General features: G+C 37.2%; 1 protein-coding gene across 2 annotated transcripts; it reads right to left on the bottom strand.

Annotated features, from left to right (window-relative positions):
• Positions 1 to 1,527: 1,527 nt before the first annotated feature.
• Positions 1,528 to 22,598, bottom strand: phf19 (PHD finger protein 19). Of its 2 annotated transcripts, none has more exons than XM_057356725.1 (15): positions 22,384 to 22,598; positions 19,833 to 20,032; positions 19,468 to 19,549; positions 19,266 to 19,361; positions 17,686 to 17,780; positions 17,200 to 17,348; positions 16,471 to 16,566; positions 15,623 to 15,691; positions 14,967 to 15,087; positions 14,543 to 14,610; positions 13,991 to 14,140; positions 13,753 to 13,819; positions 11,473 to 11,558; positions 9,087 to 9,182; positions 1,528 to 3,376 (listed from the first exon to the last, which is right to left on the bottom strand). In XM_057356725.1, the coding sequence occupies exons 2-15, from the start codon at positions 20,004 to 20,006 to the stop codon at positions 3,043 to 3,045; spliced, it is 1,683 nt and encodes a 560-aa protein (XP_057212708.1). In that variant the 5' UTR covers positions 20,007 to 20,032; positions 22,384 to 22,598; the 3' UTR covers positions 1,528 to 3,042. The 2 variants fall into 2 exon arrangements, with proteins under 2 accessions (XP_057212708.1, XP_057212709.1); XM_057356726.1 differs by lacking the exon at positions 22,384 to 22,598 and adding an exon at positions 22,137 to 22,212.
• Positions 22,599 to 23,110: the final 512 nt, after the last annotated feature.

The raw sequence follows: 23,110 nt of genomic DNA, 5'->3' as shown, positions 1-23,110 counted from the left end.
AAATTTAATTGAATTAAAAAGTATTCACAGCAGTCAAAAAACAAAAAAGTAAACACAGCACAAATATTTTACAATGAATTTCTGCAGACATATTTCCCTCCTAATATATATAAATGAAGAAGTTACTGGCCTAAACAAATGTTTACTCACCGGTTACCCTCATCCAGCCCTGGTGCTGACAGCGGGTCATGGATGGTGCCATATTTCTGTACACACCTTTCACTTTTCAGCTTGCAGATTTCATTGTCAGTTTCACAGCGGACAGACCCGTCCTACTACGGCATCCGAATTACTTTATGAATGAAGACGAAGGAAAGACAATGGGTTCAGAATGGTGACCCGTTTACCTGCGCTCGCGCGGTCGGCTCGCTGCAAGTAAACGGAGCATAAAAGTACATAATCAAATTAACGGATTAAACTACAACAAATCTCCGTGGACAAACACTCTCTCTTACAAAAGGAGCTTGAACAGAAAAAACAACCAGTTGGCTAGCCTATTTTATTAAAATATTTTAAATATTTTATACGGAATTTTGGAGAACAAGGACACAACAGTTACATTAAAACAAAAGTAACATACTTTAATTTGCAATAGCGTTCTGGTCTCACTAGTAAACATACCTGTACTCATGAATATTAATTAGCTGTCGTGACGTAGCCTAGCGAGCCTTTATGATTTGTGTCGGTACACGAGCCGGGATGGCTCTCACTAAATCCTTGGTGTTTCGAGTCTGACGTCATCACGCAACAGCGCGCAACAGTGTTTTTTAGGCGATTTTAACAATCAAATGTAGTTTAGATGGTTAGAGTAAGGTTAGGGTTAGGGTGTGGGTTAGGGTAAAGGTTTCGTAAGACTTGAAACACCAAGGATTTAATCAAAACCAATAATGCGCAGAACGGATCGTGCAGGCATCCTGGATCGTGTACCGACAATTTGATGTTGTACGTAGGCCTTCCATTGTTGCCTAATATTTTGTATGATTAATCTACACTTTTTGTAAGGTGTATGTTGTTTTCTTGTTCATTAATTCAATTTTATTTACGTAGGCGCGGTTATTTAACAAATTTTCGAGTTTAGACGTGTCTCATGAATATTAATTGACGTAACATACGTGCTGCGCTTGAGGATGTTAAAGGTCAAAGGTTTAAAGGGTCAAAAACGTCAGCATCTCATTAATATTTAAGCTTTAACCCTTTGCTGCAGCTGCCTTTGTTTAAATGGCCTTGACATCATGACTGCGCTACGAATTTACAGTATACACGTGTTTAATGTTACACAGGCATATTGTCTATTAAAACCCGATTATTTCTTTAATGTCATTCATGTCTTCTGAAAACCTTCGTATGCAAATATACAAAAATATTAATCTGTTACATGTGTCCATCAACAAATCTTAACCACATAGTTAAAAATAGTTTTTTTCATCTTTTTGAAAAAGCCTTATGAACCTCACAGTGTTTCAATCCATGTTTATGAAGAAATAAGAATATCAACACATCAGAGGGCACATTCAAAATATTGATGACAAACTGTTTTAATGGTTTAAAACAGGAATGAATTAATAACAATGACACATGCACATTTAACACATTTGAAAAAACATGTTTGCCATGTAAGACATTAAATGTGCTAGAAATATGATCATAAACGAGTAAAAAAATCACTTTCATCCTGGCACAAACATGATCTGAACCTTAAGGCCATAACCAATAATAAAACTCTTGAAACAGCTTGTGACATTATTTAAAGCCTACAGTTGACTTAAACAATATTCCAAACATTTTTTGTTGACAATGTTGCAATCTGTATTTAATTACACAAATGCTTTTAATTTGGGGAAGTATTATAAAAAAAAGTATCAAAAATTTCAAAGTCTTTTATACAGTTTCCTTTAAACATAGATTAGAAAATATGTCAATTTATCCAATAGCTTGCATAGCTGATAAAACGTTAATAGTGCAATAATAAAATGGGGGCTAATCTTATATCCAATTATATACATGTAAATAATAGAGTATATTTATATGCTATACTTTTTATAGTACTATAAAACTAAAGTCCAATTACAGAATGATACAACTTTGAAAAACATTCCAGTCAACCCAAACATCTGTTACTGTGAACACATCCACTTCCAGACTCGCATTAAAAATGAATAATCTTTGGAAATCCTGTAAAAAGTTTGATTTGACTCATCTGTGGGTACATTAAAAAAAAGAGCCTAACTTATATTGCAAATGAAATGGTTTCTCTACAGCTTTCCATTCTTTTACGTCTGCTTTGTCAAAGCAGGTTTTATCTAATACAGTATGATATGCCAAAGCATACAAAATAAAAAATACTTTTTAAAAGTCTTAAAACAGTATTTGCATCACTTTGGTTATATAATTTCCTAAAACAAATGTAAAACTATTGTTGAACAGGAGAAAGTGCAGACTAACAAGTATTTTTAAACGCAACTAAAGTACCGCTGTTGCTGACACAACTGTTAATCTCAGGTAAACAAACGTGTACAAATCTCTATATAGACCTTCTGCAAAAATACTGAGTGAGATGACGAAAGATTCAAGGTACATTCAGTAAACTATTGTTCGGAAAAACAATCAATGGCTAATTTAATTTAAAACTGAGCATCTGCTGCAATTTGTATGACAGAGAAACAAGATGCCATGTGACTTTGAAGGCCTGGACATCAGGAACCGATACTCCAATTTCAAACTTTTTGGGTCCAACAACTAAACTGAAATGTTTAATACTGCCCTTTATCTAATAACAGTTACACACCGTTATACGGTCTATGCCAAGTATACGTCTCTATACTGAATTAGACCTCTTATCTTCAGGATGTTTAAAGTGCCCTAGCCAAAGGACACTGGCAATGACTTTGATATGAAAAGACTTTATTGTCCCATATGGGACACGACCAAAATAACAGGAAAACAACTAGATGTGGCTGATGGAAATAAACAAAACCAACTAGAACTCTGACACGTGACACCTTCTTGTGTGGCTTCATCTGTTTCACACCTGTCCTGTGACTTTCAGTAAGGTGTAGTTCCCTCCCATTCCACCAAATACTGCACCTTGCCTTCAGGTGTGATCCTACGTGCCAACACCTGATACTTCTCTCCGCAGGTGAGCCGACCAGCTGCCCCAAAATAGCTGTTGATGGAAGATTTAAGGTTAGAGAGAGAGGAATCGTCTTCACTGATGCTCTCAAAGGTGTGGCTATCGATGCTGTTCTCCATCATAACGTTGCTCTCCTCTCCGGGCATGCTGATCGGGCTGAGCTCGCTCTCCACCATCTCTCTCTTTGTGGCTAGCACGGTGTAGTTAGAAGAAGGCAACTTTCTCTTCCGACTGCCCACATTTTTCCTGTGAAGAACAGAAAATATTTCGGAATGAGAACTTTTCATTTTGATTATGTAGGGTGGGTCTGGAGGTATCACTGGATTCATACATTCTTAAAAAAAAAGATGCTTCACAATGCCATAGAAGAGCGATTTTTGGCTAAGTGGTTCTATAAAGAACCCTAACATCCAATGAACATTTCTGTTTAAAAAATAAAGGTACTTTAGATTATAAAAAGGTAAGAAAGAAATGGTTCTTTTGAGAGCCTTAGACTGAAAGGGTCTTTAAAAATTGACATTGTTTTCTTTCTGACTAAACGTTTTTATTATGCAAATTTATCAAAGCACGTTTTGCTAAAAATGCTAATTGTTTGTAGGGCTGTCAAGCGATTAATCGCATCCAGAATAAAAGTCTGCATTTACATAATATATGTCTATGTACTGTACATATTCATTTTGTATTTACAAACACAAAAACTTACACATACATGTATATACAGTATATATAGATATATTTAGATGGATTTATTTATATTTACCAATAATTGAAATTATACATAAATGTTTATACATTTTTAAATTTTATTTTTTTCTTAAATATACGTTTATAAATACAAAATGAATATGCACAGGCATATATTATGTAAACACAAACTTTTATTCTGAATGCGATTCATCGTTTGAAAGCCCTAATTGTTTGTTTTCATAATAAAAGTTTTTATTGTAATGTAATAACTTTGTATATCTATGAAATTACTTTTTGCTGCTGATGCAACTAAGGCACAGTGGATTTTTGGATCTTTGTATGCGTGTTCCTTGGGGATCGAACCTATGGCTTTTGTGTTGCTAACGCCATGCGATACCAACTATGCTGCATAAACAACACAAAAACATCACAGCCATCTTATCACTATGAAATTAAGCTTCGAAATCAATATTCATTTTTACACAATAATGCTCTGTGCCATTGCATGTTGTATTAAAATTTGCCCCAAAATTGACAGTAAACAGTAAAATTCAAACAAATGCTATACTGCTGCCTCATTACACTGGTAGCGATTTTGCAAATAAAGTTATTTTGCATTGGCTGATAGTGTATCAAACATTGCTTCTTTGGTTGAAAAGGTGCACCGCAAATGTCTTCCACTAGATGTCCCTCTTCATCATCTTTATCGCTGCCTCTCTATCCGTTCGCCCATGTGGGTGTCATGCCATTTAAAGGTCATACAGCAGAAGTGGACTTTTTGGTACTTTTTTTCATGCTGCGATTCTTCTGGGGATTTTCCGAATCTGCACTTCAATGACTGAACATTTCTGCCCAAGGACAAGTGTAACTTGGGAAAATCACAGCAAGACACGAAAATCTCACACAGAGATCCTCCAATTGAGAATCGTTACAGCTTCTAAAATAAGACAGAGAGCTAAACAGTATCAGGACATGAAAGCCGAGCATGGAAAGCAGATATGCGTTTGTGGAGTGTTTGATCTGGCCCTGGACTATGCACAGCAGGTGACAGCGATATGTCCATCCTTACAACTTCTTCAGAGAAAACCCTAACCCGTGTTTATTTTTCTCCGCCCTCTCATGCTCGCCACCGTCCCACAAACACCCATAGCAGGAATATTAATGAGCAGGCATATCCTAAAATAAATAAGACAAACTACGGGAAAGATATCAAAGAGAGAGTGGGACTGTTCAGTATTTTATAGCGAAGCTCAGTGGGCTGTTTTGCAGGAAATGAAAAAACACTACTTTTTAAATGATCAAATACTGTGACGTCAAAGTTTTTTTTTATTGTTTAGATATTTGCAAAACCCAGTGACAAACATAAAGGGTGACTAATAATAGTGATTTATGGCAAAAAATAAAAATCACGAAATATGGAGATACAAGGTTTCAGAAGGACAGCAGCGATATATTAAACTCAAATTTTTAAATAAGTAAATAACCTTTTTTTTATTAGACTCACAATAAAGTGAAAAGGGTGATTTATAAATCATCTAACTTTGAGTCAATTCTTGCCATTTCCCATCTGCTATACTGTCAAATCATTAAAAAAAACTTTTTCTATAATCAAAATGATTTTGGGGTGAATATTTTTGTAATAGGAAATCACTTTATATATTTCTTATGTTATCAGTTTCGTCCACGATCTTGTACAGGTACTCTATGTTTGTTGTTCAAAATGATGACAAATTACTTTTATAAAACCATTTAACCACAATAAAATGCATGACAAACTTATGCGTTTCGCCTCCTGAGTGTGAAAAATGGCCAAAGAATGTATCTGAAAGGCTTGTTAACACTTTTATCGAAACACATCCTTAAAATAAAACACCAGCGCATTAGTTTTTGCAGAGAGTTACAGAGTTGAAAACTACAGCACAAAAGAAATGATCCAGTGCAATCCGGCTTCATGGATCATGAGGCATCAACACCAGGAATCCGATGTGCTTCAAAAGCAGTGGTGACTTACAGGAATAAAAAAATAACAAAGACACAAACAAGCTCTGTTGTAGAATGTCAATAATACTCAAAGTCTGAAGAACAAAAATAAAGCTTTGTGAGAAGACCAAGCAGAAAAGAGACAAGAAAATGACCTTCAGTATCTTTAATAAGTAGGAAAAAATATTTATAATTAGGGCTGTAGAGTGCGACATATATGTTACGAAAAAATTGGTCTGTGCTAATAATAAATGTAATAGTGTAGCACGCGTGCGATACAGTTTTGAACGTGCATTAGACAGAGTCGCTTGTTTGTGTGAAGTGCGTTTGTCTTTGAGCTTGTTCGTGTGTGGGATTAACTAATGGCGCACCACTATTTATTTTCGTTTATATTTTCGTTTTCCGGCTGCACTGAGTCCATTTATCTAGAGCCCTATGATCTGCACGATGTGGGAAAACATGGAAGGAATCACGTAAGCGGGATTCTACTATTTAAATATGTCATCTGCATGTGTACGAGTGAATGAGCTGCACACTTTAACATGTTACAAGCGTGACAGTAGTGGATCTGTCTGTATCTCACTATACGAGGACATGAACACATGAAATTCATGCACAGAGCTGTTCTGAGTTTATTTTACAAGCGTTTCACTGTTTGAGTGAAGCTACCGTCAAACACACACTGTACCTCAAGCGACGTCCCACCAAAATAAAAGTCTGCTTAATTTGAACCAAATGAAAAAAAGAATTTATTTGTAGGAAATGTAGTAAACACTATAGTATACTTTAATATTTACTATAGTTAAGGTTAAACATTACTATAGTACCCAATAATTTCACATTAAGGAAATAATTACTATATTATAATTACTATAGTATACTACTGTTTTTTATGGACAAATGTATTTACTTCTGTATAGCAAAACATTGATATTTTTAATTGTTCCGAGTTCTGTATTTTCAAACGAATTTGAGAAAAACAAAAAATTATATGGCCCTAATTTATCCATATTGATGTAAGATTAATGTCCTTTATCATTTACCAGCCTATTTATGTGATGAACTGCACTTTTTATACTTGTGCTACAACTATTTGGCCTGTGCTAAAAAACTTTAAACCTCTGTAGCACCAGTGCTATGTGCAAAAAAGTTAACGTACAGCCCTGTTTTTAATAGAAAAAATACTTGTAATAGAAGCCAAATAAGTGGTTAACATATTGCTGCTGTCCTTCTGAAACCTTGTATCTCCATATTTCGTTATTTTTTGCCGTAAACCATTATTATTAGTAACCCTTTATGTTTTTCACTAGGTTTTGCAAATATGTATTCAATACAGAGTATTTAATCATTCAAAACTAATAGTGTTTTTTTCTATTCCTTGAAAAACTATTTGAGAATTTAGACATCTGGAGTTTTTTAAGGACAGCGACCATATTAAACTTCACATTTCTCAAGTCTTACTATAACACAATGATTAGATCAACAGTCTGTCTACAGTTACATCCAATATTTTGAATAAAAATGAATGTTAAAAATTGTGTTTCAATGCCATTATTAAAAGGTAATGCTTCAAAAAAACCTGCTTTACAGTATACAACAAACATCAAAATTCCCATTAAACTAATACCATTGACAGTACTGAGTGTTTTACTGGACATTTTACTGACTGCATCCCTAAAATAACAAGGGCCAACAAGCACCCATAACCATAAATAATCCATAATCTGACACTATATTTCTCAGCGAGCTGTCAGGTGGTTTACACACAACATCAAGTGGTGATGGACGGCTGTTACTCCTCTTTAACTTGTGGTCGGTCAGGTGCAGCCCCAGCAGGCGAGGTGAAAATCGACAGCGACAGCCGTTCGGCCAAAATGTTCCACTACGGCGATATTGATCACGCTGCAGTGTAGTTTTGAAGAGGAACCTTGTGATTGAACTAGATGAATGTGTAGGAGATATGTGCTTGGATTCGAGCAAATACGTCAAGTTGTTTCAAAATCGTTCATATTTATTAAAAGCAGAGTGGTTACGGGCGGCTGGTGACAGGTGATCGAGCTACAATCAGTGATGTCACCACTTCAAACTGCCTTCCTAGAATCCCTCAGGCTCGTATTGGACGGAAGTGACAGCCTACTTGTTTGCACTCGGTGTGGGTGAGCCACCTGTGGTTTGCATTATTGGTTTCCATGACAACAGGGTACCACATGGTCAGGAGGGATAATGATATGTGACTGCACCGCAGGTGGACATCAGGCTGATGGTGTGGCACATCCACAGATTTAACCTCACTGATTGCTAATTGAATCAAACCTTTGCAAGACTCCACAAGTGTGTGAGTGATTTCCAGCAGTCTGTAGAGAGGGTTACATCACACCAGAGTTTGCTGAATCTATAGTCCCATGACTACAAAATTGTATTTTATGTAAACTAGCAAGGGAGGGAGCTTTGCATCCTTGCTTTTTGAGAGTGCTTATTGTAATAGAGCTGCCTAGGAGTTTCAGCATGCGACTTTGAAATTGCTACGATCCTAATAGAAATGAATAAATATATTCCTCTATAAATAGGTGCTTCAAAGGGTTCTTCACAGTGATGCCACAGAAAAACATTTTTGGTTCCACTTATAAGAACCATTCTTACGGTTTTATAATCTGAAGAACCCCTTTCCTCTCCAAAGACCCTTTTGTGAAACAGAAAGGTTCTTCGGATGCTAAAGGTCCAATGTGTAATTTCAGAGGTGTATAAATATCGAACATAATCAAGCGTTATGTCTTTATTACCTTAGATTGGCGTTTCTATCTACATACACCGCGGGTCCCCTTACATGGAATTCGCTATGTTGTTTCTACAGTAGCCTTAAACGGACAAACTGCACTACAGAGTGCGTTTCGTAATTACGTTATCTCCTTCGGCAAAGAAGTGAAAACATGATGACATCTTAGTCCTGTGTCAGCCACCGTAGTGCTTCGAAAGGGACGGGTGGAGTGAGCCATTGGTTGCAATTCGCAACCTCACTGCTAGATGCCGCTAAATTTCATACACTTTAACGCCATAACAGCACTAAATGCTATTCATGACAAACTTAGTCATGGTATCTCAACTTTAGACCATAATACCAACGAAAATTTCACAAACAAAAATAGTTTATAAAAGTTTTATTCTATGGCATAGAGTATAGATGGGATGAGTTTATCAAAGACATTACATTTTGTTGTATCTGTTGATTATTTATCACAGATGATGGGGAGGCAGCATGGAACATGGAAACAGCGGATATGAGCAAACGTACCTGAAGTCGTAAGAAACGCTGGTGGTGGCGGAACCAGAAGTGCTGGCGGCATCTGTGGAGTCCTGGTCCAAACTGAACGTCTGTCCTGAGCTGGTGCTGAGAACGGAAAGAGAGAGATCAATGAACAGATGCGGAGACAAAGAAAGAGACTGACAAACATAGCTAAATCCAATACCATCACATGTAGTCAACATGAACATTTCAGGAGCCATTTTACTTTTATCTGTATTAAGAAAACGAAGTGGTGCTTGATTCAATCCATCAGGAATCGTGAAAAGTGAGTTTTAAATGCCAGAATAAGAAAAAGAGGGATTGGTGACGGCATTAGGATAAAACATTACAAAAACACATGACGTGCACAATATGACACATTGATATTTATTAAAGCTGCAATCTGTTACCTTTGCCTCTCTATAACCATCTGTTTAAAATGTTAAAATTTCAGGTACTTTAGGTTCTTATTGTATGTGGGTTGAAGTTAAATGAGGTTAACCCCTTCAGACCGGATTTTTTCCCTCAATAAAAAAAAAATGTGATGTCCATTTCAATGGATGCAGAGTCTGAAGAGGTAAAAATGATATTTTCCACAAAATTGTACAGACAGTTATGCTGTACTTTTAAAGTACTTGTTCAAAAAAGTTACGGATTGCAGCTTTAAAAGAAAATATATATGGTAATTTTTTTATTACAAGTTCACTTAAAAAGACTATGCCTTATTAAATAACATCTCAGCCACAATTCAAACTCTAAACTCCAGAAGAAAAGTCTCAGTTCAACCTGCCGCTCGCTATTCAACACATTATACCCCACTGGGATGGTGACTAAACCAGAATTTATCAGTAGAGCATTCAGAGCATGGCAGCTATTAACTACACTTCACAGCTTTGTGAAGAAACCCAACATGCCCTTTTTATTACGGCCAAAGCCAACTCTGAGTTCTTCTTTCACGCACTTCAACAATTCCTCTCAGACACCCTCTCTCGCTTCTGAAAGCCTCAATTGTCCCAATAGTGTTTACTATTCTCTCATTACTCAGGCCTGTTTGAGAGATGATAACCTTTATAGAAAAATATAATTAAATCGCTTGATAAAAATATATTTCCGTGGGGCGGGGCTGTGATCGGAGGGTGTTGGGGGAAACAGTAAGAGACCTTTCCCATTTTTCAAAGGGAAATATATGCAAATGAGCTTGATTGTTGGAAGGCCAATAAATACACGTTTAAACATTGAATTGAAAAGGTAATGAGAAAAGGTTAAGCGAGCCGTCTGTTGTTGTGAGAGAGGCTGATGAATCGACGGTGAATTTGATTGAGACCTCATTACAGTCATTATGTACGTTGATGGAGAGGCAATGATTCATTTCTAGACGTTTTAGCACAGGTGAGGTGATTTTATCAAAAAATGAAAGGGCAGACGTATCAAATGAGCCATCAGAGCCGGAGCGTGCGGACATCTGCGTTATACGTTTAATGGTTATAATGCGACTCGGGGTCCTAATGGATTATGAAGTTACAGTAAAGGGAAAGTAATGTACTGGTTCAAAAAAATCGATTATGCTTTAATACAGCCTAAATAAGAGATAAAAGAGACCTGATCATGTTAAATCCACATTTTCAATTTTAGATTTATCGCTTTTGTTGCTCACATGTTAAATACTAACATGTGCAAACAGCTTGCAGGTTTTTTCTTTTGGGAGAAAAGCAAAAAAATATAGACTGTTTCAACGGCAACAACATAAACGAACGCTATGTGGCCCAAACTTAACTTCTGGCAGACCTCCGCAAAGAATCAATAACCGTTGAGTAATTGTAATTTAATTTAATACAATTAATATAAAATAAAATGTGCATATACATTCATATAAATTGAATATAAAATAAATTGTTATATTATAACCAAACACAGACCGGAAGTTAACTTTGGGCCAGGCACGTGCATCCGATGAAACTGCCTATAGTTAAAATACAGACTATTTTATACTTTGTCTTTATCTGACATAGTATGAATGCTTTTAAGGGATGGTTCACCCAAAAATAAAAATTCTGTAACCATTTATTTAACCTCATGCCAAAATCTATACTATGACTCAAAATAGTGTCTAAGTGTCTATACAATGAAAGTCAATGGGGGACAATGTTGTTTCTTTACAAACGTTCTTCGAAATATCTTCTTTTGTGTTCTGCAGAAGAAAGTCAAACACGTTTGGAATGACATGAAGGCGAGTACTTTTTTTTATTTTGGCTGAACTATCCCTTTAACATATTTCTAATCTAAACCCTACCAATAACCCAAACTTTACAAGTCCCTAACCAAGTCATAAACCTAAACCTAATCCTACAACCTAATTTGATGTAGAAATGTTGTTCCACAAACCAATGACGCCCACCTCTTTAAACTCTGCAGCTCGTCCAGCGTGAAGTCAAAGATGTTGGCCATGTGATGATTGGAGCTCCAGGTGGAAGTGAGGTCATTCTACATTGATGTCACAAACACAGAATAAAAAAAAAAAACGTCAAATTTATAAATCTGCAACGATTCTCTGTCATTCAGATGATGACGATAATCACGCTTTGATTGTGCCGATCACAACAGTCACGCTCTAATGGTGTCTTTGAAGTCGCTCACAGTATTCTTAGCTATGCTGCCTGCAGTGTCGAGGGTGGGCCCTTAAAGTCAAACACGTCTGGGCACCAAAACTCTCACGAGGATTTGTCAGTTAAATTCTTCAGAGGGGGAATGTAATCCTTTTTAGAAGATGCAGACAGGCAGAATGAGATGCTATGAGCGTGTGTGTGAAAAAGAGAGAGAGAGAGAAGCAATAAAGATGAGAAACGTGTGGTCTGTGTGGCAGCCGTCAGAGGAATAACAGAAAATCACCACAGGGGCGCGGAGAGATGCAAGGCCGAGATGAAGGAGCGCAGGTGAAGATCCAAGAGTAAACTTCAAAACTAGTCATATTTAAAATGGCTTTAAGTCAACACTGTACATAAGAAACCCTGTGGAAAAAGGGCTGAAATAAAAAAGCATTTCGACAGTCCGCATGAAAGCAAACCACCGAGGGATGGAAGAAGCTTCGGGAAGTGGTACACAGAATCTCAGTGAGGGAGGTTTAGATGTGCTTTGGCAGGTCAAAAAGCATCTCTGCAGTCTGTCTCTTCTTTCATCTGTTTCATGAATGTATTTTCACATACAAATGGAATTAGGTAGTTTTATCTGAGCTTTAGTAAATGACCGATATATCAACTAGACCATTTTAAAGTCGGTGTGAGACGGAAGTAGCGATAGTCTTTTTTTTCTACTTCTGAAGTGAGAAAAAAATATAAGCTGGGACTTGATTTCATCCACCGACAACTGATTGGATCGTTAAAAGCTGAAAGATTTGAACGCCAGTTTGCAATCTGTCAGTCATTGCAGCCCCGCCCTCGCGCCATTCCTCGTGACCAGAAGTGAAGAGAGGTCGTTTTGAGAGTGGGGAGAGGTTAGCGTTTTTGATTAAAGATTACAATTTTAAAAAATAATGATGTGAACGGATAAATAATTTATAATAAATACTTCCCCACTGTGTAAAACTATTAGAATAATCGGTTACACTTTATTTTACAGTGCCCGTGTTACAGTGTAATTATACATTTAAGTACTGAGTAATAAAAAGTAATTACTTGTACTTACTATATGTACTTACTATAGGGTTAGGGTTAGTTACATGTAATTATGCATAATTTATAGTAAATACATGTAACATATGTAACAAGGGCACCGTAAAATAAAGTGTTACTGAATTATCATTTTTAATTTCATGCCGATCCTAACAAAATAAAATATTGACAACTGGTCAATTAACAGAAGTGTTGGTTGAAATAATTAAACTGTACAGTAGTTATCCAAATATGAAAATTCTCTCATAATTTACTCACACTCGTGCCATTCCGGATGCAGATGACTTTTTATGTTTTTAAGTTTATAATAAATTGCTGTCATTTAAACAGTCTTTCACAGGGCTCAAAACATTAAAGTATATGCATCTATCATTAAAGTAATCCAAATCATTTTTGTGGGTTAATAAATGTCTTCGGATGTGAAATGATACGCTAGTGAATGATACGTTAAATCTCATTGGTTCTGACTAGTTGTATGCGTGCTTTATCACGATACAAGAGAGAACCAATAAGATTCGACGTACCGCCATATCTGAACTCACTGCCCTAATCCGAGCTCAAAATATTACTCATTTTCTCTCACAAACGTGTTTAGAAGACATTTTTTAACCTACTGGAGTTGTTTGGATAACTTTAATGATGAATCCATGTGCTTGTTGGAGCTTCGCCATGTTGACCCCCCATAAGAAGATACATGAAGGCAAGCATTAATTTGTTCAACTAAAGAAATGCGAGTAATCTATCAGACAATTTTTAGATTTGGACTCCTTTAAGGGGATGCTAGACTGGAACTGTGCAGCATCACTCCAGCACCGCAATGCAGACAACCGTATTGTCTTTTTTAAAAGTCTATGGTTTTGTAATACTTATTTGGATTTACAAATCCTTGAGAACTTTCATTTCTTGAAGTTCAAAGGAGAATTGAATAGTTTAATAGCATAGAAAAGGTCACGCTAAACGGCTGAAGTGACACTGAAGTGTTTTATCAGCATACCAGGTACAAATCTTACATTAGGAATGGCATCCTCCAGCAGCCATTTAGACCTCTTTCTCCGGTTCTCTGCAGGACCAGAGTTACTGCAACAGATAAAAATCCCCACAGTTCAACATAATGACAAGAACAATGCATCTAAATGAACTGTCAATCAATGCATCATCTCCGCCCACTTAACACGTCATAATTACTGATGTGAAAATAGCAAGCGCTCACACAGAAAACAAGGGCATGCTCGAGAGGGCATGACTAACCTGTTTCTGCTGGTTCCTTTCTTGCTGCCCCTGTGGCCCTCACTGTTTTGGGCCTTTTCGGGGAAGAGCTTAGAAGGGGGGTTAGGGGGAACCCTTGTCCTTAATCGGAAAATGCATTTCCTCTTCTTGATCTCCTTCCCACAGAGAAACCTGCAGTAAAACCATCGATCTGTTTTTGAGTTGTGTTCAAGTTCAGCAATAGGTGTAAATATAAAAAAGATATAATAATAAAGTCATATTCAGGGTGTTCTGATATACAACCCTCTGCATTTCCATCGATGTCATTAGCAATTTTTCAGTCAAAGCTTTGTCACTTTAGCCATGTGACTGATCAATCTACATTCGCTTCTTGCAGCAGTCATGAAAAAAACAAATCGTTCTTTGTTGTTAAAATCCACCCTCCATTTATTTCTATTTCAAATATTGTGACACCAAACCTTGAACCACTGGTCATATTGGTCACCTTAACATAAAAGCTAAAACATCCAATTTTTCATGATCAGACCACACTACTACCTCGGGTTAAGAATAGAAAGAAGAAATTTGTCTTACTTGCTTTTATAGTTGTTGAGGGCATCAAGAATATACTGAGCCCGTTCGGGCGGCGGGGTATTTGAGAGCTGAAGAGGTAGAAATAAGTAAGAGAAAAAAGTCTGAGAGAAACAATTCTGTGATGGTATCTTATGAGACGCCTTGAGCTGTCACGTTTCAATGAGGACAAATGAAGCCCATGGGCTTTGCTGTAGTTAAGTCTTTCATACACTGTGAGCAATTTAGCAACGCTGTCTTCAAAGATTAGACACGTCGGCAAATGAGGGGTTGGAATGACAAGAGAGAAACAAAAAATACGAAAAAAGAACACACACACAAAATAGAACAATGTACTGATAGTTATAACAAACTGGAATATTTAAACTTTACTTTTAAATCTATTCTTAAGAAAATGTTGGGTATAAGAAAAGTTTGGATATATAACCTTGCCTAGCTGGAAATGTTCCCAGTTGTTGCTGATGAAAGCAAGAATCTCTTCCAGTTCAAAGTATTTTTTCTTACTTTGGACTCCCAGGTTATACAGAGCAAGATGGACCACATCCACCCTGCAAACGAAACATGAGTTGATTTAAAAACAAAGAAAAAAAGAAAATGTTATGCAAAACAGCACTAAGAGCTCCGAGACTAATCTAAAGCTGTTTTAGACTTAAAGCAGAAATGCTTTTAGATCAAAGAGCACATTAAATGTCACATGCTAAATGTTAAATGGAGACAAGGCGAGGTCCATTTTACCACAGCCGACTTTTTAAGAAGGATAAAGCTTAAATCTAAACCGAGACTGGCTTCACACCTAAATATACAGTAATCCGCTGCAATCATACCAAATCCTCTCAACACAAACTCTTCGGTTTAAACAGCTATTTTCTGTTCCAGACACAAAGCATCAGCCAACGTCCGGACAATTCTACACTAAACATAAATAAACGCCATGCACCCTCTTTACTTTCAAAGATAACTCGAGAAGAAGCTCGGATCGAGAGCTTCGGCCAGCATCAATCACAGCTGACACTTTGACTACATAATTCTGCCCCGGATGTGGGAGCAATCATTGGTGAGGTGAAGAGAAGAGGTGTCATTTACCATCTGAGAGCCAGTCGCTTGATGTATTCCACTCCTTTATTGCACACCGCACAAATGAACAAGTAAAACCTGAGAGATACAAGGCAGAGAATGTGATTTAAACGACACCTTCAAGCTTTAAAATGGCACTGCGTCTGCAAAAACATGACATTCACCGCTGTCGTTACGAGGTTTTAAAATTCTCATAATGTCATCTTCAGGATGTGCGACTGCACGTTTGTAAAAATCACTGATCATCAACGGATGGATATCACACTTATTGATCTTTCTAAAATACAATATGCTACAAAATGTTATATTGTGAATTAAGTTACGGTTCATCGGTTTGGGGTCACTTGACTGAAATGTAATCTTTAAACATCTTTTCATCTGAAGGTTTATGTTCAAATGTTTGAAATCATTTTCGTAGACAGAAATATAATTCTTTCAGCATATACAATTATTTCGTTAGAAAACTAAAATAAATGTTTTGAAATGTTTGACTTCGAATGGAGAAAAAGCAGCCAATGAGTGCTCAGAATAGATGGGAACTCCTGTTTGAAAAGCATCACAGGGTGATACACCAAAAAGATGGTTGATAAAATCCCAAAAGTACATTTTTACAAACTCTAAGCAAGGGGTGAAACACTAAAGATGCTAATATATTTTGATTTATTTTGAATATAATTCCCAAGGTTACATTTATGTTATTTTAAAATGTGGAAAAATATGAATAGACATAAACAAGGTGACTGCTGTGTAGTCAATCCTTACTCTATCAATATTTTTAAAACAATAAAATACACAAAGTTTATATAAAAGAATAAAAACGTGTATATTTCAAAGAGGTTGTGCTGGTTTTCTCATACCTATCTCCAAACATCATGGACTCCTGAAGACACTGTGTACACGCCTCATGAAACCACTGCTCACAGCGAAAGCACTGCAGCATTTTCAGGTACCACCTAATGAGAAAATCAGATGAGATTTAAACTACGTTCCTATCAAATAAAAAATACAAAGACCATCAGACCTTATAATTCAGTGTGTACAGAAGAGCCGTTACAGCATGACTGTTAGACTGGTATTAACTGGATGTTATTAAAAACTTTCACATATTACATCATTTTTAATGCATTAAATGTTGTTATATTATAGTGAATAAGCTAACGTAACATTATCAAAAATCATTAGGATATTAAGACTATGTTCCATGAAGATATATTGTAAATTTCCTACCGTAAATATATCAAAACTTTATTTTTGTGAGTGGATGCAGCAAAATCGTGAACAAAAATGGCCGGAAACAAGCATACAAACATCGCTCGCTGCTGCCCGCTCTTTGGGAATTACCCACTCAAGTTTTGCATCAGGGTCACATGTGTTGGTCTTAGTTTTTTTTATTTTTTCTTAAAAATCGAACAACTTATTTGTTGTAAACAGTATTTATTGGTAAATTATTTTCACGCTAAATATTTTTTTTCCTGGCACATAAATTTAATAATCATCATTTTTGTGAGAGGCTCAGGCTCAGCAAATCAAATCCATATACAGTAGATGAACCGGACAAAGAAGCCTGTGAGACGAGGTGGACTTACTCTCCAGGTCCTCCACAGTAACAGTAGCACTGCTGATGGTTCGTGCGATGCAAAGAGTCCCAATCCAGATCCTCTGGATTATATGACAGCACCTGCTTCATGGCCAGAAGCGCTTTAGCGACCGGCCCTTTCTTTAGAGCGCCCCCTTTCTGTCCGAAAAAGAAACACACATTCAAAAACATTCAACTGTTAACAAAATGGGCCTTGAAAGAACCTTTAGAAAAAGTAGAGCGTACTGTCTACACTACATACTGTACATACAAAGTTTTGAGTTAAAAATAAAATTGTACATTTTAATACTTTTGATCGGACTATATATAGTGTACAACCATGAAAACAATTCTGTAAACTAAGCAAAAACTCTGTTTATCTGTGTAACTCTACAAAGATCAGACATACACGTTTAATGTTCCCTGAGAGGTTTATAAAAAGGATAGAGAGATAGAAGGTATAAACATATAGAAGTTGACTAGGTCTCGGTCTTACCCTCACAGCTAAGGCAAAAATGCACTTCCTGCAGAACCATGGGGACAAATCCTCTGAGCTCTCCACCGGGGGCAAGTGGCAGAGCTGGTGATAGCCTAAAGATGCAAGCCAAGCATTTGGAAGCAAGGAGTAGAAATATTAGCACAAAAACAGATCGACTAAGACCCAATCAGATGTGCAAATATGAACAGCAGAGCTGCAGTCTACGCTAATCCTCGGGACTTCGGAGAGACACTCAGAGTGTCCCCAATGAGTCATTACTGTAAGACTGTCGGAGCGCAATTATTTAAAGGGATAGTTCACCCAAAGATGAAAATTCTATCATCATTTACTCACCCTCTTGTCATTTCGAACCCGTTTAAATTTCTTTGTTCTGCTAAACGCAAAGGAAGATATTTAGAAGAATGTCAGTAACCAAACAGATCTCATCCCTCATTGACTCCCATAGTATTTATTTACCCTACTATGGCAGTAAACGGGGGATGAAATCTGTTTGGTTACTGACATTCTTCCAAATATCTTCCTTCGCGTTCAGCAGAACAAAGACAGGTTTGGAACAACCTAAGGGTGAGTAAATGATGACAGAATTTTTATATTGTGTCAACCTGATATTGTGTCAACCCTGTATAACTTTTATCTGTGCAACCCAGAAGAGACCGAGTTACAGGCACCCTGTACGTGTTGTACGAGGGAAAAGTGTCAATACTCTTCAACAAGTAAACACATTTTTCTTTGTGTTCCAGGGAAGAAAGCCACAAAAGCTTGGAACAACACAAGGGCAATTAAACGTCAACATACATCATATTTTTGGGTGCCCTGTTCCTTTAATCATTTACATCTGCAAGAGGATAAGCTCTCCAAATGATGCACTGTGTGAAATGTTATAGCAGGTTAACAGATCATTTATATTTTGAGCTTCAGCATTCTTGGTAGTGTGTTCTCGATGTGTGCCAGATGGTTGCTAACTAAAGGTCTTTGCACATACAGTCTGAAATTTTCTTGTGCGTTTTTTCGTATTTGGCTCTGGTTTGTACGGTGTCTCTGAATTGTTAAAAAAGGCCACTCAAAATGCTTGACGGATGCGAAAAACGCAGAAAATCGAACCCGGTCAGAATTTTTTTATGACGGACGAAAATATCGGAGGCAGTGTGTAAATGTGATTGACACAACGTGAGGTCGTATTTATTTTTTAACGTGCGGAAATTTCGGACGCAAATTTCGGACTCAATGTGCAAATGGGCTTAAACCTGGGCAAAAAAACCCTGCCCCACATCTCTATGATATTCTGCTCCCTAGACACGGCTCAGATGGTTAAATCTAATTTTACTGAAAAATCCTTTTCACAGTAACTATTCCTTTAACACTTCAATATTTCTGAGCAACAGTGCAAGTGACACTTGCCTTAGCAAGCACTACTAATACTTTGCACTTTTTGAGTCAATAATTCATTATTATAAATCATTTCTCTTCCCAAGCAAAAACGTGCCATTTTACTGTGAAATATTCAGGTTTTTGTGTCTTATGAGATGAACTGGATACCGGCTGGGTCCAGGTCTGACTGTGTCAGAGAAAACACTCACCTATTCCACATTTTCCACAGATAAGAATTTCATTACTGGGAACCAGAGACATGTCAGAGCACATTGAACATTTGGGGTCTTCCCCAGGGACTCCAGCTGAGAGAGAGAGTAAAACTTTAGTTAGCGCAATACAAAGCAGAACAAATAAAACCATATTCTCACGCTGGCATCTCATGCCGGTTATTTGTATTATGATGTATACCGTGTTGTATATCTTTCCAAAGCACCCAGAACTTGGAGTTGTCTTCAAACGTCACAAAGCAGCTCTGCTTTGAGGTGCTCACCTATAGAAAAGACACACCGAATGAATTATGCAGGATTAAGAGAGAATCCTCCCAACACAATATTTTTCAAGACCCGCCAATTCGTATTTGCTCTCCGCAGACGGCATTGGTTTTCCTGAAAATTTCATCATGTTTATATTAATGCTCCAGGCACTACGATGTCAAAAAACTGCATTCCAGACTCTTTTTTTTGCCTGGATCACAAGAGGACATACAGTGTGTGTAAGAGAAATAGAGGTCTAGATTACTTCTGCGGTTCAGGTGTATGTAGGGAGCGACTCACTCTTTGGATCTTGCCCAGGTAATAAAGGCCATCAGACCAGCGGCACAGCACATATTGGCCCACGGTCAAGTTGTTCTCCTGGTCACTGCAGGTATTTTCTCTTCTGGGAAGCAGCCGCTTGGGTTCCAGCGCTTCCGGCCCAACTGTCAAATAGCCGTCCAACGATTCCAACATGCTGACAGGAAATGCCCCTAAACTTCCTGTGGACCAGCAGTAAAATGCAAAATTTGCGTTAGCAATGCAAAAGATTGTGGGTCAAATCTCAGGAAACAATACTATATTGATCAAATGTTAGGGAGGTAATGATTCACCGTGAGCCGGTTGAAAATTAATTATAATCGATTCATGTCGGTTGAGATGTTGAATGAATCGCAATACATGTTTTGAACAGCAGGGAAAACTGCAAACTTGGTAAACGTGGATATGCCAGGGGTGTCTCACACGTCAAGCTGCAGGCTCTTTGATCATCCCCTGGTAAACCCCGCCCTCTCCATGTAAACAAATGGGACAGGAGCCAAACTATAAAATACAATTATACTTCAAAAGAAAATGTTCCAAAGATGTTTTCTTTTCTTTTAGTTAGTATTTATCACGTTGATGTATGTCCAAGTGTTCGTTTTTTGAATAAGTTCAAGTTAGTTATAAGATGTTACAAAAAAGGGGTGCGGTAACATGATTTCTTCGTTTACGATTGAGTCACCAGGGAATACGGGCAGGACCTTGATAGCGCGCTCTACTTCGTGCTCAATACTGCGCAGACTCCTGCTCTACTGACGATTCCTTCTGCGCATGCCCAGGTTCCAAACTGACGTTTTTGCATAACATGTCAGCGCCCATCGTTGGACATTTTACGTTCAGTTCATTACAATGTAAGGAAGCGGCGTCACACCGTCCATCTTTTTTTACAGTCTATGGGATATGCTGTTGTTGTTTTTTATAAGTAAAAAAATCCAAGTTTAGTAAAAGAACAGCCAGTCTTAGTTTGTTTATATTAAAGAGACTTTTTGCATTAATATATTTTTATTCGATTTGGAGTTTGTTTTAAAATTGCAATTTAGTTTTGTTATTTGACACAAGCAATTTAATTATTTTACAAAGAAATGTGCAGCATTTGAGAATAATAAAATGACACTTTTTTCTCATTTCTAATTCGTCTCAACTAATTTTGTACAAAAAATGTTTTATCGTGAGATCAGAATCGCATCGCAAGCTGAGTGAATCGTTACATCCCTATAGCCAATGCACTATAAGTCACAAATATTTAGGTGCATTTTTCACATAAAAAAGACCATTTAAATTAGACAACCTTAGTGACTACTGACTAGACTGCATCGCTCTATAAAAACTCGAAGGCTGTGCCAAGAATGACATACTAAAAGGGCAAATTTTACAAAATCCCAGTTACAAGCCAGCACATGACACATCTTTAAAAGGTTGTCTACATGTATGTCAGTTGTTTTTAAAACACCTAGTTACCCAAAATATATTTACAAATGAAAAAGAGCAACCGTGCCTTCGGCAACTTTAATCGCTTGCGGTTTAAATGAGGTAAATCTCTCCAATGATTACAACCATCAGATATATTAACCATGAATGCAACAAATTCTTAATATACCCACAGGATTTTATAAGAGCAATTCATCTATAAGTGGAAGTACAGAGCATCAGTCATCTACATGCATGGCTCATCGAGCATCATTTCAGAATTTAAACATGACAGTCAGGCAGGTTTGATGAAATCTAAGAAAATTAAATTTAGGGGAAGAAATACAACTGCCTCATACTATATTCCACTACTGGTGTGGCTTTAAAAATAGGACCATACTCTCAGGTAGCTGTACTGTAGGCATTTGACTGTCATGACAAGCCCACAAAATTCCTGTAGCACTCATCCAACCGCAGCAGTGCACATGGGGACTGTTGCTTGACTCAGTATATCAACCCTGCTGAGTTAAAAACAGAGCAGAGAAAGGCAGATCGTTGACTCATCGCCAGGATGTGAACTTCAGACTAAACTGATCTCGACCACCTTTTCCTCCGCTGCCATGGACGTGTAGTTTTGCATGCATACATTCAAATCAATCGAAACCAAAAGGCTAATATTCGCATTTTTTTACTCTGGCTAGAACAAAACGCATGCGTTTTCAAATGACGCGTGCGTTCGATGAATAACGTTACCACTGCACGCCTGCTTGACAACTCTCAAGTGACCCATGCACCCCATGCACACTTCAAAAGTCTGTTAACTTGGTTGGTTTTGTACATAAAAGCAAGCGATTAAACTTTACACGGATCCCTCCCTACCTCAAGACGTGCACCATCATAACTGCACGCTGGAAAAGTTGCGCACTACCAAAACTTCTCTCTGGGACGAGTTGACATGTCGCCAGTAATCGGACACAACATACACTTCAATAAAGAAACGCGACTGCTGTCTGACATGCACGATACAGATCAATGCAACTAACTGTTACGCGCTGTAATGTTGCAGTTTTGAATGAGGTTAGTTACAGTTACAGTTCCAGTCAAACGCATCTCGTGCTGAGATTACCGCTTTGATTTCTCTCCTGTTCCGGGTATAAAATGCGCCAAAAGTGCTGATGTCCCTCCTCTGGAAGCGCGATATCCCATTCGCGATGTTTATAAAAGTTTGCGGTGTGTTTTTAGAGGAGAAGAGGCGCAGAAACGCAGTCAGTGCGCGTCGCCATTTTTTCACCTTTTCCCGCGAATCATTTACGTTTTGCTTATGTAATTAACATAAACCCATCATCATCATCCGCGTACAGGAAGTACAGCAGCAGCGGGAGGGGCGTACAGAAGCCCGTCCTGTTACAAAATAAAGCCTGTACATGCTGTAGTCCAATAAGGTGATATTAAAAAATACCGTGTAAATCAGAAAAGAATGTGGATTTATGCGTATATTATTCAGATAGAAAGAGAGAGAGAGAGTGAGGAAGGTGAGGTAATTATTAGTACAACATAAATATGATAAATAAAATACTAAAAATAGAAATTATCCAATATATAAAATACTAAAAAATTAAATATAATAGGCCTAAATATAAATAGTATACTTATTATATTTAATTTGTATTTTTCTTCTTTTTATGGATTATTTAGTGTGTTTTTGACCCCCCTTTCAAAATACATTGGCGTATAATAACCTACAAAAGGGACAAAAACTAAACTGTTAAGTTGTTTAGTTGACAGAAGTTTTCCCTAGAAATGCACAGTATTGTTTTTTGTATATAAAAATATGTTGGCGTATTTCAGATCTA

The sequence above is a fragment of the Triplophysa rosa genome, linkage group LG17 (assembly GCF_024868665.1).
Source record: "Triplophysa rosa linkage group LG17, Trosa_1v2, whole genome shotgun sequence".
Classification (NCBI taxonomy): domain Eukaryota; kingdom Metazoa; phylum Chordata; class Actinopteri; order Cypriniformes; family Nemacheilidae; genus Triplophysa; species Triplophysa rosa.
The sequence above is the reverse complement of the archived record's forward strand: the minus strand, read 5'-3'. Positions and strand labels throughout refer to the sequence as shown.